The sequence below is a fragment of the Chondrus crispus genome, genomic scaffold (genome assembly GCF_000350225.1).
Source record: "Chondrus crispus Stackhouse genomic scaffold, scaffold_50, whole genome shotgun sequence".
Taxonomy (NCBI): domain Eukaryota; phylum Rhodophyta; class Florideophyceae; order Gigartinales; family Gigartinaceae; genus Chondrus; species Chondrus crispus.
In genome coordinates, this window is record NW_005178495.1 from 368,495 (window position 1) to 387,737 (window position 19,243).

The window sequence follows — 19,243 nt, forward strand, 5'->3', positions numbered from 1 at the left end:
GGGTTTCGACCCCCTGGCCCTCTCCCAGCTCATGGACGTCAAGTGGCTGCAGGAGTCTGAGATCAAGCACGGCCGCATTTGCATGCTCGCTTTCCTGGGAATGCTTGTGCAAGAATTTGTTCACTTGCCGAACGCCGCCTTCTCCAACCCGGTTGCGACGGAGGCTCTCGGCCAGGTGCCCGCCGGTGGGTTGTGGCAGATCTTCATCTTCTGCGGCATCTCCGAGTTTATCCTCCACAAGGGCAGAGTGTCATACACTGACATGTTCACCGATGGGGCAGAGCCGGGGAAATTGGGCTTTAACCCCATGAACTTGAAGATAACTGACAGAATTCGACTTGCCGAGATCAAGAATGGACGGCTGGCCATGTGCGGCGTCGGTGGTGTCATCCACTCGATGTTCATTTACAAGACGCCCATAGTTGCCCAGTTGCTCGACTTCAAGGCCATGCCACTCAACTTGTAGAGTGGTACCCATGAACACCGGTCGAGCGGTGGCCATAGTGTTTTGTTTGTACACTTTGCGATGCAGATAGAGTCGACATCTCATCTTCACGAATAAACCGTCAAAAACAGTTGTTTTCTCCATATCTCATGACCCAGATACACGTAAGTGACGTGTACACGTTGCCACGTTTGCAGTGCTGTGTGATGTGGCACGAAGATATCGTCAATCATTGCGTTGGCAAGCCAAAGGCGACAAACAAGTTTGCTCAATCCTTCCCCTTGAAAAAACATCTGAAAAACAGACAAACGCTGGATCGTCACGCAGAGGTCCATTCCCCTACCTCTGGAGACCCAAGCGCCCCACTGCAGCGTCTCACCATCCGTCTCGCCTCAGCGCCACCCGCCGCTGCCAACGTTGCCCTTAACCCCCACCTCCCCTTGCCCACACAACCTATCCCCCCCCCCCATACTTTGCCGTCGCCCTCCCCCCACTTCCCCACCCCGCCGCCCCGCTGCGCACTCGTCCACATCCGCAGCGTGGCCGGCCGGCCCAGCACCCGCAACCATGAACATCAGCAGCGTGCATGGCGCGCCCTCTAGCTCTCTCCCCAAAGAGCTTACGCGCGTCGCCCAGCGCCGTCTGACGCGCGAGCTCGCTGAATGGTCCGTCAAAAACCCCCCCGTCCCAGGCATGTCTGTCGAGCAGACGGACCGCGTCGATGAATGGCGCGTTACAGTCACGGGAGCCGCAAGCTCCGTCTATGAAAACGAGCGCTACACGCTCCGTTTTGTGTTTCCCTCAGATTACCCCATGGAGGCACCGGAAGTTATCTTTCTTTCACCCACCCCGCGCCATCCGCACGTCTATTCTAATGGCCATATCTGTCTTAACGTCTTGTATGACGGGTGGAGCCCCGCGCTCACTGTCACCTCGGTCTGCTTAAGTATCGTTAGCATGCTCAGTAGCGCAGCGAAAAAAGGGAGTCCCGCCGGATAATGACACGTATATTCGGAACTGCCAAGGGCGCTCCCCAAAGCAAACGAGATGGATGTTTCATGACGACCATGTGTAATGTAATCACCCGAGTCCCCGTCGCTCAAAATGTGTCAATATTTTTCGCCTGCGAGCCGTTCCTTTCGAACGCTTGCAGCGACGCCCTGAAACGCACCTGTGCCACCGCGGTTTGAAAAGCGAAATGACATAGCCAATGCTTCGTGCGGGAGTTTCCACCCCCGTTGCCCTTGCAGCAAACAAACTCGCCGACTACTTTTTTGTTTTGGTTTTGCTCTTGGTTCCAACATTCCTCTCTTTGCTTTAGCCGCTTCTTTGGCGGCGTGAGGATGGAATGTGAATGCAGGAGTGGCGACGATCCTGTGCTTGTTAATTTGAGCCTGCAATGATCCAACTCGCTTAATCCAATTCACTCATTGGTGCCTCCTCCCCGTCATCTTGCAATGTAGATTCTATTTCTCCGATAAAGCGCACAAGTCGTATAGCTGTTCCTTCAGCTGGCCTTTTACTGCGAAAACCAGCAAAATATTGCTTTCTCCAGTCCACCATGGTGGCCGCACCACTTTGCATACTGACATCTAGCTAGCTAAATTAAGGTCTTGGCAGAACAGGTTCACTGCAAGCCCTTGTTGCCTGTTCATTGGGAACTATGTCAGGGAAGACTAAAAACGCTTTGTTCTTCTGAGGCCGAGTTCAGCCTGAGCATTTTTCGTGTATTTGCCTCCACCGGTCAACGTTCATGGCGCGGTAATGTTCTTCGCCATGTCCGCAATCCATGATGGCACACAAGGCCTTTCAAAACACCATGTAATCCGCCTCCCTGTCCTGTAGATCATCGATGTTGCTGTACTACAAATCCATACTTTTAGGTTTCGGTATAGGCGGGTGAGCAACGAAGCATATGCGCATGCCGCACACTACTGAAGCCTTCCACTCAAACGCTCCGTTGAGACTAAAATCCACCGGCAGAAGAGCAAGCATGTGACAGCCTGCATGTGCGGTCAACATAACATGACATTCCCAAACAACATTCTAATACTGGTACAGCTTTCAATCAAGGTGGGTAAAAGTGTTTGGCACCGTCTGAATTTATGTCCTCGGGGGGTAACCATCCTAGAACAAATCACAATGTCCAGGCGATCACGACAATCTACGTGCAGATCCACGTGAAGTCTTTTACAGAAAACGCAAAAACGCCTACGAGATCTTTGCAGTGCTTTCCTTTACAAAAGTTGCCATCTTACTCTACAAAACTCTACATTCCTTCAGAAATACAATCGCCGATGCTTGGCTATGACACAGCACCATGAACTAATACGGTAAAACTATTTGCAATCAACGGTCAATCTCAATGCGTACAGATTTCCATCTTGGCATGTACAAATGAGCGCAATCGATGGCCATATTCGCCTGAATAGCCGCTAGCATGCAAAACGATGGAATCGTACACATCAATCCTGTACAAACAATGTGCCTCATTTGGAAGACCCCCAACAACTGGCAACGAAGTCCATTCCCCAAACGCTGAGTGCAAATACAAAGGAATGGTGCTTGCTAGGGTTGCAGACCCCAAAACTATAAAGGAAGAAACTTATCCCAAATTCCTCGGAAACTGCGGCACCCCAAACCAAAGGGTCGTGAGAGCAGGCGTACTTGAAAACCATGCACCATAACAAAATCCTACCAGAGCAATTGAAATACACAAAACCCAAGACCTTGCGAAAGCTATAGCGAGTAGTGCGAACGGATATGACGACGGAATCGATGAGGGTGATATCATACTTTCACATGTGCCGTTCGATAGTAGTCTCGCTCCAATCCATCACCCTGCGGATGAAGAGTCGTGCAGCCGTATTGCCAGCCGATAAGACAATGACGTAGCTGCGCACGACACGACTGACTATCTCCGGATCGAACTTGACCATAGCCGACACGGCATTGAGATACAAGCGATTATGCACTAAGAAGGTCGCCTCTACGAGGAGGGTAAGGCCACCTCAACCAGCTAATGCGAAGTACCGAAGCAGAGGTAGGAAAAGCAGCGATCGCCTGGAGCCTCGAACAAAGACGGTTTGGGACGTGTTTGCGCTGCCGACGTGTCAGAAAAGGGACGTTCATGGATTACTTCGGGAGCAAAGAGAGGGAGCGAGAAAAAACTGAGAACGATGATAGCTAGAACAGCAGACGTGCCCCTGTTAACGTCAATCGGTAGCTCAAAGGCCTGGCTCAATCCAGACCACTGCAAAACAATGAACACTGCCCGGGCCACGCGGTAAGCCACAATGAGAGTGGAACTGATGAAGTCATTGATTCCTTTCTAGAAAACTCATGCAAATCTTCTTCTGATACCTCCATCGATTGCAGAGTCTGGTATTCGGAAAGTCGCGGGGATGGCTCCTCGACCTCATACGACTCCAAGCCGGGAAAAGTTATGACGCAAAGCGGACAGGGGATAAACGACAAGGCGGAGATGAAGAACTAAAGGCCGGAGGTCTGTGTGATAGAAGGGAGCAACGCTGCCTGCAATTTGTCCACAACACTTGCGGCTGCGCCGCAAGTGTTGCTACTCTCCGACGATACTGCTTTCCAAACACGGCAACGGCGGCCGTAATGCAGGAGCTATACAGCATGGACGCAAACGTGATGAAGGCTAACGTAACCGCGATACAAATCCACAACGCGAGCGCCTTGACGGCAGGCGGAAGCGCAACGGAGACGAGCACGGCAAGCGCCAGAAAGGACGCGGAGATGCCCGCGGAGCCGATCACAGCCGTGCAGCGTGAGCCGAAACGCGAATGGAACAAGTCGCCCAAGATCACGAGGACGGGCCCCGAGTTAGCCGCGGCGACAACGACGGAGGCGTCGCGGTCTGTCAGCTGGAGCTCCGCTTGCAGGCCGGGGACCAGCGCCGGCTACCAGTAGACCAAACCCGCGCTGAGCTGGCCGACGAGTGCGACGGCGAGTACGGGCAGTAGGCACGCCACCCGCGAACCGGGAGAAGGTCATGGCATGGCTCGTGTCGGGGTTAGATCGGATGCGGCGGTTTTGATCTCGTTACGCAGATAACGGTGGTACTACTGTACTGGGCAAAAGTGCACACGTATGATGCACTGATGAATCACAAGTGTGACTTCAGCCACCCGTTCTCATTCCTCCGACTCTTCTTCGCCTCCCCAGTTTTGGAGTCCTCACTTCAATACATTCCCTACCCCTCCCCGCCTACTGCCTTTGCCTCCGTCCTCGCCCCTTCTGCCAACGTTTAACTCCCTCCCTCGCTTCAAGTTCACCCTCCCAAACACAATGCGCAAGAGGCAAAGATCCGGCATGGCAGCCCATCACGCTCCGCCCACGACGCTAGCCTTTTCCGCCGCCTTGCCACTGCCGCGCCCAGCCAGCTGCGCCCCAACCACCCAATCTCCTCGCAACGCGGTCCCCCAATGCAGCAACCACCTTCCGTCGCCCCTCCAAATGGCGCGCATCGCACGCTCTGTCACAGCGGGTGCCTTGAGCGGCGCGCTTGTAGCCCTAACACTCGCCGCCCCTGCCTCCGCCTTAACGGAGCCGCAGAAGCTGGTCGCCGAGGCGTGGCGCGTCGTGGACCAGTCGTATGTCGACCGCACCTTCAACCACCAAGACTGGTTCTCCGTCCGCATGCGAACCGTTAAGCGCGCGTACGCCTCCGTCGACGAGGGCTACTCCGCCATCCGCGACATGCTCGCCCTGCTCAGTGACCCTTACACCCGCTTTCTGTCGCCGCAGCAGTTCACGTCGTTGACAAGCTCGGCCACGGGGGAGGTCGCGGGGGTGGGGGTCGAGTTGTTTCCGACCAGGGTTGATGGCGTGTTGAAGGTCACTAGTCCAGTCGATGATTCGCCAGCCGGGAGGGCGGGGGTAAAGTCGAATGATGTCATTATGCTGATTGACGGCGAAGCTACTGACGATCTTTCTCCGGACGAGGCAGCTCAGAGAATAAGGGGGCGTCCAGGTACCTCTATTTCGCTGACCGTTGTGCATGATGAGGGAAAGGGGACGGAGGAGTCTTTTGAAATGGTCCGGGAGAACTTGAAACTGAAAAGCATCAAGGCAAAGTGGCTTGGTCCAGGCCAATTGTACGTCAAGATCAAGCAGTTCAACTCGAGTACTGCGTCAGACTTGAAGGATGCTTTGCAATCATTTACGAAGGAGGATATCGAAAAGATTGTGCTGGACTTGAGAAACAATCCGGGCGGTTATTTTCCAGCCGGTGTGGATGTCGCAAGGCTGTTCATAAAGTCAGGCACACCAATCGTGTACGTGGTTGATAAGAACGGCGTGCAGGATGAGATTGATACAGTCGGAGATGGCCTTTATACTGAACAACCGATGATTGTGCTTGTTAATAAGGCTACGGCCAGTGCGAGCGAAATTCTGGCAGGCGCTTTGAAGGACAACGAAAGAGCAAAGCTCATTGGGGAGCAAACGTTTGGAAAAGGGGTCGTGCAAACGATTTCTCAACTCAGCGACGGAAGCGGAGTCGCAGTTACTATCGCTCGCTACGAAACTCCAAACCATATTGACATCAACAAGATCGGCATAGCACCGAACGTGAAGATACCTTGCAAGCTTGACGCAGATGTGAAAACCTGCTTGCCAACTGAAGCGTGGTGATGTAGCAACTTACCCTAATACTGAAGAATAAGCTGGGCCCATCCCATGTTATTAATACCTTGCGGTGTTACTGTTGTGACTACGTCACGATTTACAATAACATCTTTGCAATTTGTAGCTCGTGGTGCTGTCTGTGATAGCTTGCCGACAGGGGTAGACGTGATATGCACCTACCATGTCCATGTACAGATATCAGAGAGTGTTACCTCTGGCAGCGGTAATTTGAAAGTACTGCCACTGGGTATCCAGCTGGACGCTCATGCAAGGCCCATGAATGTCGCCTCAAGCAGTCTTTTATTCGTTCGCTATAAGATCTAAGCCTTGCCTGGCAGCTAGGTAACTGCGCCTTCGAATGCCACAGATTACGCGTGCATTGGCTTTCGCCCACTACAATAATGTCTGGCTGCCCCTACTTGCTTGCGTAAAAGTAGCTTGTTCGATGTGGGAGAAACTCTTTTCTATGAAATACCTATCTGCCAATGACGATATTAACCGTCCTCAGTGATATATTTTCTCGAGTGAAGAGGCAGTCGCCATAACACTTGGACAGATCAAGTAATTTTAGAGAGGGCTTAACTGTAACACTGCAGCGGTGTTGGTAGTCCTTTTTAGTGGCAGACAACTCTGGGCTCTTGGTCTCAGAGTAACACTTAAAGGGTGCACAATTTGTATTGAATCCAACCCGCCAGTTGCATAGAAAAGTTGCGGATTCGCTCATTCAGTAACAAATGAAACTTGAAACATGCACTATTTGAGTCACTAAGATGAGACTACGAGCAGCTCGTCATGGTAAGCCAGGTAAATTACATGCGGTTTATAGGATAATATGACGTATGTGGAGATGGCATGAAGGCGCTGGCTGGAGAGGATAGTGCTTGTTATATATATGTTTACATTGCCACCTTGTCGTGCTCCTTCATTCTATTATTGCTTCGCTGAGGGTTCCAAGGCAAGTAAGTAGTCTACTACTATTTCGAGTGAAAAATTCTTTCATCAGTGAGGTTCTGATGAAGGCCACAGCGTGAATTGTGAAGGAGTATGAGATATGCTTCGTCAATCATTGCATCCCTGTGCAAGTGGCTAGAAAAGCGGGAGAAAAGGGACTAGAGCACAAGAAAAGGGGCATGATGTGGAAACAATCTCCCCCATCCTGCCATTGTTCGACTTGCATCGGCTGCTGTTGACAACTTGAGACATAATCTATGACGTGATTGCGGTTTTCGCGACTGTCTATAAATTATGCAATAATGCAATATTTTTCCAATCTTCGACAGCAAAGTGTCACTGTAATCAAACATGTCCCAAGAGATAGCTGTAATGAAACTCTTGTGTATCATACGCTCGTTGCCTATTGATCCAATTGATCCCACCCCGACCAGCGTGCCTCTACCACGGCGGTTGTCGCAACACCACGACATTGCATCGCGTCTGCATTGCCCAACCAACCCCTGATCGTCCCGTTCCTATCCGGACCGGCACATTCGAGTCTCGGCTCGATCAGAAGCAAAAGACGCCCAGCATGAGCAGCTGGGGTGGAAGAGGTGGCTACGGTGGCGGCGGCGGGTACGGCGGAGGCGGCGGCGGCGGGTACGGTGGCGGGCGCGGCGGGCGCGGCGGGCGAGGCGGGCGAGGCGGATACGGCAGCCGCGGCTCTCGTGGCGACGGCCGATTTCGCGGCGGTGGAGGGGGCGGTCGGTACGGCAGTCGCTACGACGAGGGCCCTCCGGACACTGTGATCGAATCCGGCGCCTTTCTGCACGACTGTCAAGGCGAGATGGTGTACAAGATGACGGCGGCTGCGCAGGTGCCCAAGTTCAATGCGCCGGTGTTTCTGGAGAACAAGACGCAAATTGGGAAAGTCGAGGAGGTCCTGGGGCCAATTTCGGAGGTGTATTTCTCGGTCAAGCCCGTGGAAGGGGTCGTGCCGGCCAGCTTCAAGCCGGGGGATAAGGTGTTCATGGGGCCGGATAAACTCATGCCGTTGCAGAGGTTCACGACACCGTCGAGCCAGAGGGGGGGCGTGAAGAAGGGAGGGAGGGGCGGCAGGGGGGGTCGAGGAGGTAGAGGTGGAAGGGGAGGCCGGGGCGGCGGAAGGGGAGGTTTCGGACGGGGAGGTTTTGGGCGGGGGGGAAGAGGGGGTGGCGGTTTTGGCGGCGGCTTTGGAAGAGGGGGCGGCGGTTATGGGCGGGGGAGAGGGGGCGGGGGCGGGGGCGGGGGATGGAGATAGACTGGTTTTGGGTGTTGGGAATTGTGCTGTGAGAACTCGCTCTGGAGCTCGTGTGCATTGCACAATTGTACGCAGTGGAGTAAAGAGTGCGTTTTCTAGTACCCGAAATTTGCTTGCTGTGAGAGAGGCAGATTGCCAGTCCACGGCTTATTGCTCGATACACTTCTGCAGTCCTACCGTTTCTCAGGGCGTAGCTCAAATGTTTCGCGGACGCGAGTATAATAAAAAATGGTGAATGAGGTTGAGGTTAGTGCGATTTCATGCAAGCTATTGAAATAAATAACGTTAGTTTGGAGGAGGGTTTCTCCTGCTCTTCTCTAATCTAAGCTGCCTAAAAATGGGGACGAGGGAGACGGGCTCTAACTGTCGTAGTTACTTGAGCAGAGTCCTGGATAGCGTGTCAGACAGCCGGTCTATCGGTACAATTATATAGTGGAACATGTGTTTGGGTATCATCTCAATCCCTATACGACGACGTTCCATGAATGGTAGCATGTCATTCGTTAAATCCCCGATCACATCTATTCTGGGGTTCAATTTCACGGAGACATGGGGAATTTTACCGTTCCACAGCTCCGGTTGGCCCTCGGATGAAGATGCACCCACTTCAGCTTCAGGAGTTGGCCGGATACCATGCACAGTCAAATCTGACAACTCTTTGAAATCCTGCCAGTAATAAAATCCGTGACCAAGCCTGAGTTCAAGTTCTCCCGTCAGCTCTACTATCAATCTCGCGTTCGAATCGACAACCTTCATTCTTAGCCTTGGCGCTGGGATTTTGAATAGGTCGCTGTGTATGCCTCGGACATCATCATTGTAGGCAAGGGTCAGGTTGGAAAAGTCAATGCCGAGAAGCTTCAAATGAAAAGGCTCCGATGTCGAATTGAAGTCCCGCTCATAGCTGAGATCATACCTCTCGAGCTCAAACAAAGCACTGTGCTGCGTCTCTTCAAACTGATATCCACGCAATGTTGCTCGCAACAAGTCACCTTTAACCATCACTTTTGTCCTTTCTGAAATTACTCGCAATAGTTCCAGGTTAGCAGGTCGGTGCTGGTTGTCAGATGGAGTGATGGCGGGAAGGAATGGCTGCTCAGGCGCCTCATTTTTTGCACCTCTCTTCTGGACATCATTCGATGGCATGGAGTCCATCGAAGGCCTGTCGTAAGAGTATATTTTAGACGCTTGGTTTTTGTTGGTGTCTTTTGATTGTTCCCTCTCTGTCACCAGGCTTACTTCACTTCTCAGCTTCTTCATTTGACCAGAGAGTCGCATAATGGCTTTGATCATGGTATGGGATATCTCAGTGCTTACATCAGTGCTTTCAACAAGAATTTCACTTCTTGGAAAGGAGCCTATTGCAGCCAGCGCATCGACTGCGAGTTTCATGGTGTAGTTGCCGTACTGCATACTCTCGAATTGGAGGCGGTTCATGATGTTCGTGATTTCTATTGATCCACCAGACCTTGGAGCTAAACCAGAAGTGCCGCAACTGAACAGGTTTTCACGGAGACGAATTCGGCAGCTTAATATATCCCATTGTCCCCTTATGTTGACCTCATGCAGGGCCACATTTATGTTCACCGGTAAACTTTCCACGTTACGATTGCGTCGACTCCGATCTATACCGAAGTGAAGCCTTTCCGCGAATAGATCGACTTGGTTGGTGGGCGATTCGCTTTTGGTAGGCAGTTTAACTTGCAGGCGAATGTCGGGCTCTTGCTGGGTTGATTCCTCGCCAGTTTCGCTGCAGGGTTTGCTTGGATCTGCGCGTCTTCGAGGTTGACCCAGCACAGTTGCTACTTTTCTCTCTCCGATTAATGACGACGGCTCCGAATTGGTTTCGAGCGTAGGGAAATGTCTCAAACGCTTTCTAGATCTTACTCGCCCCTGAGCTAGGAGCAAGGTCTTTGTATCTAGCAGCGCTGTAACCTTCCCGACGTGTAGCATAGTATGGGGTGGGTGCAGTGGATTAATGCCGTGCAGAAATCTCACATCAACAAACCGTACCCTTTGTACCTGAGCTCCTTCGATCAAAGGGGAAACTTCTAGCGCAAGCTTTGGGGAAATACCAGACATGACTGTAGTGTGACCGTCTTCGTCACCAAAAATTTGTTTCGCAGAAAGTGATACGAGAATGGTTGACGATATGCCAGCGAAGAAACAAAATTTTGACTCGACCCCAGTATTGGCCTCCTCCTGCGCTCGATAAAGCGACTTTCCAAAACGAATCAGCACAGACACATCACGGGACATCTCCCGCGAGTGTTGAACTTGGGTCGCGGCTGTCTGATACATCTGTTGGTCTAGTGCGACGGCACCAAACAGTTCTGAAAACAGATTGGAAACCTTCTGCAAGCAACCCTGTGGGAACTCACCTTTTCTTCCAGAAAAATCGATGTCAACGACATCAAAGTCGTGAGACTCCTCTCTGATCATTGCAATGCTAAATGCTGGGACACTTAACTTCGAAGTAGTAGCGTCACGGGGATACTGCGCACTTCCGGGCTGATCGTCTTTGGACATTTCGAAGGGCAGGTCATCCGTTTCTAGCCCTTCAATGAAACCGCTGGTACGGAGAATTGTCAGTCTAAGACTTTCGAAAAGCAGTCCTGACTCATTTTCTGTGCCGGTCGAACTGAAGCCACTGTCAACACTGCTTTCTCGTGGCGTGCTGGCTAAGGCGGAGATGCGATCTCGGAGGTTGGCAGCTCTGTTCCGGTAGACTCTTCTATTCTTCGCTCCTAGAATGGCCATGATCACGTCCTTCCTTGGGCATACCCTCCAAGTTCCTGCCACCATCACCACATGTACCGCTCCAAAGTGCGCATCACTATTCAGTGATGGTCGCTGAAGTGCAAGTGTAATCTTAGAATGATGAGTGCTCAACAATGCGCTATTATCCCATAGTACACCTATGAAATGAGTCTTCAACTCGACAATATTCTTCACTGGTGACCAGGAGTTGTCGAACCGCCGTCGCCCAAGAAGGTGCAGTTCTGTCACGCGCAGGGCTAGTCTCGCAGAGGCAATCTTCTCATTGTTGTTCAATGGTATCGCAAGTTTGAAGCGTTGAATGTTGAATCCAAGCAGAAAGCTCCTGTGTTCACGTGGAGCAGTGGATTCAGGAAGACGTGGGGCCTTCGACGTGCGATGCGCCCCGGATGATGACGCAGTGTAGTTGATTGACTGCAGCTCGGATACAAACTCTTCCTCATCCGCCCAAACTGCGGCATCCATCAGGAGTCTCCAGGGTCGTACCTGCCCGGAAATATCGAGCACATCAATGCGAAAAATGAAGGTGTGCGTGAGCCCTTCCTGTGACTTCAATATATCGATACGAGACCTTTCGAGTGCAACAGAAAGACTGGCCCGGTGCTCGTCCAGTGTGACGTCTGTGGACGTAAATTCTGCAGTAGGCATACGCATTAACATGAACGTGATTTTGGGAAGACCGACGGTAGCGTGCAGTTGCACCCCGCTAACCACTAACTTGTTCCATTCAAAGATTCCGGAAATTGCCTCTAGCTCGAATAAGGCAACAACCTGTCCGCTTGCCAAACTAATTGACATAGGCGGCAATGACAAGTCCATTCGCACTCCTTTGGTTCTCTCCCAGGCAGTAAAGGATCTTGAGAATGGCGTCGGCCCGCTGCTCTCAGCCTGTCCTTTTGTCTCGAAATCGACAGCATCCGGAGCAGCTGCGGATATAGACTTTCCTAAATATTGCTCACTCATCTCATGATTGACACTTGCAGTGTTCTGAAACGCCGTCAAGCCAGCAACCGTAAAAAGCACATGTCGAAGCCCCTGAATAGAGGTGAAATTGACCTGAGGTTCGGCGCTAACTTTCAGGAACGTTGGCAGTTTGAGAGTTTCACCCCACTGCACTCCTCGGGCATCGAGACTCGGAAAACGAAAAACTTCATCAGACGGCCAAGAAGGAGAGAACGATGCGATCCTATGACCGTATAGTCTCAGCCCTAAAGTCAACGCAGCACTATCATCCTCAGATGCGACAACGGAAAAAAATAAACCATCTAGAGAATATGATATTCGCATGGCACTGTCTTTTGGATGAAATCCTTCTAGAGAAACTTGTGAATGTTCCAGTAGGAGATCAAAGGCAATCGTAGAGGCAAAAGAGCGACCATTATATGGTGACTTGGATGATAACCTTGTCGCTCTGGTCATTTCAATTATTGAGGACTTAGTGGTAATGAATGCAGAAGCAATGGCTGCGAGGTCTGCTTTGAACTCTTCACGAAACTTCTTCACGGAGGTTAAGTCCTTGGCACGCAGGGTAGTTTTGAACTCCGACACGCGAGCGGAAGCGATAAGTTTTGGAAGGACAGACGATGCCAGACTTTGAAAAACACTGACAGTAACGCCTATTTTGGAGACCGAGCCATTCAGAATGCAGTTCGGATCGGTGGCTGAGCTCAGTTTTGCAGAGGATGTCGTCACCACTAGAGAATAGCTTCCTTTTGACGGTGAAGACATCCACGTAAGACGAACTTCGGATACAGAACTGTTTATCTCGGCGATCACCTTGTTGTCCCGGACATTAGTGGTGTTTGGAGATTCACGGCGGAAGTACCGTGCCAAGACCTCTTGACAGGAAAGAATTACCGTCAAGGGGGGAGCATTCTTTGAAGGAGTCGATCTCGTAGCGGCAGGAAACGAGCCTGTAGTGGCCGGAGTCAAAGTGACCTGAACATGATCAGGGTATATCTTCTTTCTTTCCTCATGACGTTCAGGCACTAAATGTTCGTACACACGGCGGTCGGCACTCTTCGAACCAGTCACCATATCTCGTCTTGTAGACATGTCCTCTTTTGGTGATATCGATTCTTCTGGGGACAAGCGTTCGAAATCGTAGAAACTAGGGGGTATCATCGGTGACACACGAACTCTGCATTTCGCACGTTTTCGCGGGGGGCCAGTTTCGCCGGCCGTTGGAATTGCGACGTAAGAGTAGAATTGATTGTCTTCTTTGAAGGTATCCCGTTCTTGGGTGAAACGCTGAGACAGAAACCCGTTATGGTCGGCGTCAGCAGAAGACATCGGCCGAGAACGTCTGCGAGCAGCACTATCATTCCTATGGACCCTACCATCTTGAACCGGGTCTTGCCTTACGTCAGAGCTTTGGTCCTTGGACCTGCCGATTGTTCCTGTGTTTCCTTGATGTATGTCTGTCCCTTTTGAGATGTGTCTGGGTTTCTGGCCAGTGGAATGAGGTACATCAGAGTGCCGTACTGCCTCGCTACGCAGATTCGGTTCTGAAACTCCAGCGGACCCTCGCAACGAAGAAGGCGTACTGCCGATACCTGTGCGAGGTATGCTGTACCTTCTAGTGAGTAGCTGTCGATGTAATCTTGGGCTTGGCTGTGACCCAGGGGACCGCCAGGTGTTGTGGCGGTATGCACCTACGTTACCAAGTGGCATTGATGCGGTTCTGGGAAAATTGTTGTTCTCAGAGTTGAATGCTTGACCTCGCTCCATGCCTGAAGCAGATTGTTGTGAGTTTGCCGCGTGGTCACCGTATCGAAGCATGGGGATCGAATATGTAGCCCGCCGGACGTATGATGCCACTTCCGATACCATCCGAAGAGTATCAGCCGCAAGATCATCACGTATGGAGACTGATATGGTTCCGAAAGACCCTATGACTGTGTGACCTTCCAGGAACCCAGACTTTCTTCCTTGGACTGTAGAGCCCCATTTGCAAGTGATGATATCCACACTGAGAATATGTTCGCATGCAACTTGCAATGACAAATTGTGTAACATCATGTGTGCAGATGCAACAACTTGGCGGACAACACGCCCTGGAACAAGCGTGTTATCATCTGCGGTGACATCTGGTCGGGTTGATGTGAAAGCCACTACTCGCTCCTTCAGCGACTCATTTTGATCTCTAGCAATCTGGCTCAGGCGTGCAAGCACTCCGCGAATCTGTGGAGCTTTCTTCTCTTGCAGGTCACAAGATGGGCATTGAAAAATTACTTGGCACACAGCATCTTGCTTTCGGGACTCGACTTGGAAGTACGAATTGCATTCCAGCGCTAGAGCGCGAGACAGTAGGACGAAAATAGATACCGCCCCTCCTATCGAGGCGTATAAGCCGAGTCTACTTTCTTCTTTGCCGACAGCAATTGATGAAACACTTCCGGTCAGAGACCGCTTTTCGTCGCAAATGAGTCCCTCGGAAGAATCAGACGCTTCTTCAACCGCTCTCCGAACAATTGACTTTACGCGGAGGCTCATCATGACTCTCGATACGTTGCACATGTATTCTTTCGCACGCCCGATCATGAAGGAAGGAATGGCCACGTGGAAGTCTTCCTTGTGTACAGACCGATAGTCTGGAGAAGCCTCTTGCCCTTCCGTTGCTGCCGACCGGATGGGGGAAACTATAGTCTCCCCAATAAACGTGTAGTGGAATCCTAGAGGAAAGCATGCGTGAATCCCTCCGTAAACAGATTCGGGACGAAACGATTGTTCATTTGTCCGAACCTCACCTGGCAGTGTTGACATGAAGAAAATCTTTGGAGATTGCACTTCCAATCCTCGATGTAAAAAAGCGGTGGTCGTTTGCGTAGGAGTTAGCCATGACGGCGGCCGAGACCTCTCGTACACATCCCAAAGACTATTAATATCCGCTGATACAGAAACTCCGGGCGGCACGCCCTTTGCTGTCTCATAGTTCTGGTTTACCGAAGTTGCATACTCGCTTCCTAGCGCTCTTTCTTTGCACCTACGACTTACGTCGTTTGCAAGCTCCAAGCAATCAGGAGATACCACGACAGTAAGTTCTGACGAAATGATAGCTGAGAAGCTGTCGAGTCTTCCCTGTTGGCTAGCTCCGTAACTCTCATGCCCAAGCGATCTGGCTTTTCGAGAACGTTTCAGGTAGATCCACCAAGCCAGTTCCAGTTCTTGGCGTCCCGTTAAAGTCCCGAAGGACGCCATTGGAAGAGATGACAAATCTAGAAACCAAGGTGACACGTCGCAACCGCTTGCTTCTGATTTCTTTGCGACCCGCTGCGCTTGCAAAGAGGAAACGCGGGTGTCCCAAATATTCGGTCTAGATTCCGAGACAACTTCCAAAGAGGTTTCTACAATTTCTGCTACGCTTCTCATCAGACCAATATCATGATACGAGCCTTGATGGTTTCCTTTCCCAGCCAAGATTGCATGTGCGACCTGAGCTTTGAGTGTAGCCTCATCGACCCATGTTGTTAGCTTCCCGCTGAATGAAGTTAGTACATTTAGAGAAAGATACGGAATATGAAGCCTTGACCGGGACGCAAACTCTTCTGTAGCCATGCTCGATGAACAGAATCGAAGACCTGCGGAAGCTTGAAGCTCAGTGACGCCAGCCAAGACATTAGGAACATATCTGTTTTTGTACTGATTATTGCTTCCCCGGGCTCTTTGGATCACCGATAACTGACCTGAACGACCTGAACTTTCAGAAAACGCCGCACTTGCCACGGATAGGATCAGAATATCGATTTTCTCAATGATGATATCAATGTTGTACACTGCAAGCATTGCAGCGATAGCTACTTGATCTTCATAGACGGGCTCCGGCAGCAATGCCATCGCTATGCGAGATAGCGAAAAGAGGTCTTCATCCATTATACAACCGTGTACTGTCCCACTTTGAACTTCAAGAACCGCATAATATGCTCCACTTTTCGGACATGACCTCACCCGCTTCCTTACTTTAAAGCTTTCAATTATAATTTTCGGCGACGCTTGCCCTTGAAATGTGTGACGTGAATCTCGAGAACTTTCCATGGTTTCGCCTCCGTAAACTGATTGTAGGACGAGAGGTTGATGGTGTTTAGGGGCAAGCTCTAGATGCGCACCGAGCCGATTCGATCGCAGCAACCCCCCGAACTCTCCTGATACTATCGAGAAAGTTTGGCCACTCGCACTGTGGAATTGGCAAAGGGCATGCGGAAGGAGGTGCAACCGCACAACGAGAGATTCCGCGTCGAACCTTAGAGATAATAAGTCATCCATAGAGTGGATGAGAGATTTCGGAGAGATCGCGTTTGAAAGCCCAAGAATCATACATTCATCTGTGGAGGGATATCGGAATCCGTCCACAGCAGCCCGCGATATGCTCTTTCTTTGAAGATGCAATTTTGTCCGTTCGCCAACAGATAACGTATGGTTGCCAGTACCAACATAATTTCTTACCAGGCTTAGGAAATGTGAAATGTGATGTGGATTGATGTCCATTGTCAATGACGAAGCTTTTAAGTTAATATCAGTGGTGTTCACGGAATCAAGAAATGCTGGCGTTTCCGGCTGCAACACTGAGTGGTGTTCATTCACCAAAACTTTCCCAGTGATGAGGCAAACTTTACCAGTTTGCAGTACTTTGACAGTAATGAAGTCGCATGGTTTCTTCAAAGAGATCGAAGGTTCCCGGGGCAGTACAGTACTAAGTTGACTTCGAACTCTCTGAGCAAGAGACGGTGCACGCCCTTTGTACTGCGGGGAGCGATACGAGTCCGATGCTCTGTAGACCCGGTGACCATCTTCAGTTTCGTCTGCTTGCCCCGGCTCGTCATGCAACGGCATCTCTATTTCACCAAAACATTCAGGAAGCGAGAGGCTCCAAGAAAAAACGCTGGCCGTCGGAATGTACTCCGTCGGGACACTCGGCGATAGCAGCATCTCGCCGCACTCCCCACGTATTTTTATCCTTCCCAAGTTATCTCCTTGCCGTGACTTAATATCTTCCCACGCATTATCGTCTCCTTGCCGTGACTTAATATCTTCCCACGCATTATCGTGACTGCACGCCATCACCACAGTGTAGCTGCCTTCAGCTCGTATTCTCACGGTCTCTTTAAAAGGGATGAAATATCGAATATCGAGTGGCTTCCTGCGTTTTTCAGCCATCGTACTGCTCAAATCTTCAAAAATTCGATGCGTATCAGGTACAAAAGTGTAGTCCAAGTCTTTCATCGCCATTTCGACAGCAGATGTCTGAATATCGTTCCAAACCAGTGGGTGCTGCAGAGTCCTTGTAATAGTCACTTGTCTTGATTTACAGATCGGCATATCAACAACTCCCACAGTTCGGGCAGTGCAATGCGTTCCAACGACAACAATTTTCTGCTGGGAACCTGCATTGAAGGGGAATTCAGTCTTTAAAGAGATGTGACTGGCATGAATTAAGAATGAGCTTCCAGGAAGCGATTTCTTACTTTCCTTTGAGCTTCGTAATCCGTCTGATAGATTGTCATCCCACTCCCGTACATTCATGGTCGTCAACCCTTTCCACGTGGCGGGTTGTGGATCAAACCGAATCGCTACAACAGGAGGTTGCTCGGCCGCCGTAGTAGGCTTAGCCTGCTTTGCGTCACTAGGTGCCATATCAGCTGGCGTAGCATCGATTTCAACCTGGATGCCAGTCGCCTGTCGCTTTCCGTCGCCAGACCGCAATTTGGTAGAAAGGGCTGCGAGATGATACAAGGACGGCTGCAGCCGTTCAGACAGCCTCTCCATGTCTGCCATAGCTTTCATATCATACGAGAAGCTGGCACCTCGCAATACTATTGACAGTCGGCAAATCGGCGCCGTGGTAAACCCGGAGTCTTCAGTAGCCGCTTCGAATGTATTGGTTGAGGTATGGTGACCACGTGCATGAGACGCTCGAGGTCGAATAAATCCTGGCTCATCAAACACGTAGTATGCCACTGCAGTCTTACAGGAAAGCACATCGGAACAAGTCAAATCCTTTTGCTTACCAGCCTCCCGTGTCTCAGCTCTTGACCGTAGATGAAATGGCTGCCTGCCTTCTTGTGATTCCTGGCCTCGCTGCAGAGTGGACCCTGAACCGGAGCTCACTCCCACACTCCGTGGTCTTTTCTTCGGCGACTTGCAAGTGGGGGAGCGAACAGACTGATTGAGCGCGCGGTAGCCGTCGTGCAGGACGCGGCGTAGCATTCGATCGGTGTTGTCCGGGACGCCTTGCTGTGACATAGAGAGCGGCTCTTCATGCGGGTGGGCGATGGCCTGGACGGCGCGACGGTCAGCGATGCTAATTTTGAGGCCTGACAGCCTCAGGCGGATGCGCTTGCGAGAAATATCGATGGGGCAGGCAGGGGCGCCGTAGCAGTAGCGGACCTTTGCGAAATCGACGACAACGCGGACGAGGGGCGACTGGGCCATGTCGCAGATGTAGAACGCGCCTGTGGTGATGCGCAGCGAGACGAGTTCCAGCAAACGATGCCGAAACGGCTTGGCGGCTACAGGCTCCACGGCGGCATCGGACGAGGAGACGGACATGTGCCTATGCGAAGAAGCGTCGGGGCCCTGGCGCACATGCGCGGGGTCGTCCGCGGACAAATCGTCGACGGGGACATCGAAGTCGGTGGAGCTCTGCGGTGTGCGCGGGCCGCCCTGAGGTCGCGCGTCGTTGGCCATGTCCAGGACGGTCTGGACGTGCTTGAAGTGGGCGGAGTTGTTGACGATCCTTGCGCGGACGCCGACGCAGACGAGGGAGATGAGCGGGGCGAGTTCCTTGGCGACGGTGGGATCGGGGGTGTGGGAGGAGCGATGCCAGGCTGTGCGGAGCTTGTAGAAGAGGCGTTTGAGGAAGTTTGCGTTCTTCTCGCGCGCGGTCTGCTGCTGTGCGTGGGCGACGGGGTCGAGCTGGTGCAGGTCGTTGAGGGCGAGGAAGTTTTGCAGGCCGATGGCGGGGGGCTTGCGCCACCAGCGGGCCTGCAGGACGAGCTCCTCGACGGAGACGGTGGCGTCGGGCAGCGTGTAGACGAGCGAGTGGGCGACGACGCGGCCGGCGAGAGGGTAGATGTGCAGCACCGGGACCGAGACGTGGAAGGCGTTGCGCGAGGCGCGGTTCGCTAGGAAGGAGAGGA

At 51.7% G+C, this 19,243-nt stretch overlaps 5 protein-coding genes; 4 read left to right on the plus strand and 1 right to left on the minus strand.

The window, feature by feature from the left end:
* Positions 1–590, plus strand: part of CHC_T00006793001 (hypothetical protein) — a 1,054-nt gene extending 464 nt beyond the window's left edge. Inside the window, 2 exon segments of the mRNA XM_005709990.1 lie at positions 1–466; positions 467–590. The exon segment at positions 1–466 is cut by the window's left edge and continues 464 nt beyond it. Coding sequence (XP_005710047.1) covers positions 1–466 — 466 coding nt within the window. The 3' untranslated portion in view covers positions 467–590.
* A 422-nt stretch (positions 591–1,012) lies between these two features.
* CHC_T00006794001 (hypothetical protein) lies at positions 1,013–1,985 on the plus strand. XM_005709991.1 is given in 2 exon segments: positions 1,013–1,444; positions 1,445–1,985. 1 exon segment carries the CDS (start codon positions 1,013–1,015, stop codon positions 1,442–1,444), a length of 432 nt encoding a protein of 143 aa, XP_005710048.1. The 3' UTR covers positions 1,445–1,985.
* Positions 1,986–2,666: 681 nt separating this feature from the next.
* CHC_T00006795001 (hypothetical protein) lies at positions 2,667–4,089 on the minus strand. XM_005709992.1 is given in 2 exon segments: positions 2,667–3,888; positions 3,889–4,089. The coding sequence occupies 1 exon segment, from the start codon at positions 4,087–4,089 to the stop codon at positions 3,889–3,891; it is 201 nt and encodes a 66-aa protein (XP_005710049.1). The 3' UTR covers positions 2,667–3,888.
* Positions 4,090–4,102: 13 nt separating this feature from the next.
* On the plus strand, positions 4,103–4,381 carry CHC_T00006796001 (hypothetical protein). Its single transcript, XM_005709993.1, has one exon. It carries the CDS (start codon positions 4,103–4,105, stop codon positions 4,379–4,381), a length of 279 nt encoding a protein of 92 aa, XP_005710050.1.
* A 402-nt stretch (positions 4,382–4,783) lies between these two features.
* CHC_T00006797001 (hypothetical protein) lies at positions 4,784–6,551 on the plus strand. XM_005709994.1 is given in 2 exon segments: positions 4,784–6,106; positions 6,107–6,551. 1 exon segment carries the CDS (start codon positions 4,784–4,786, stop codon positions 6,104–6,106), a length of 1,323 nt encoding a protein of 440 aa, XP_005710051.1. The 3' UTR covers positions 6,107–6,551.
* The last annotated feature ends 12,692 nt before the right edge of the window (positions 6,552–19,243 follow it).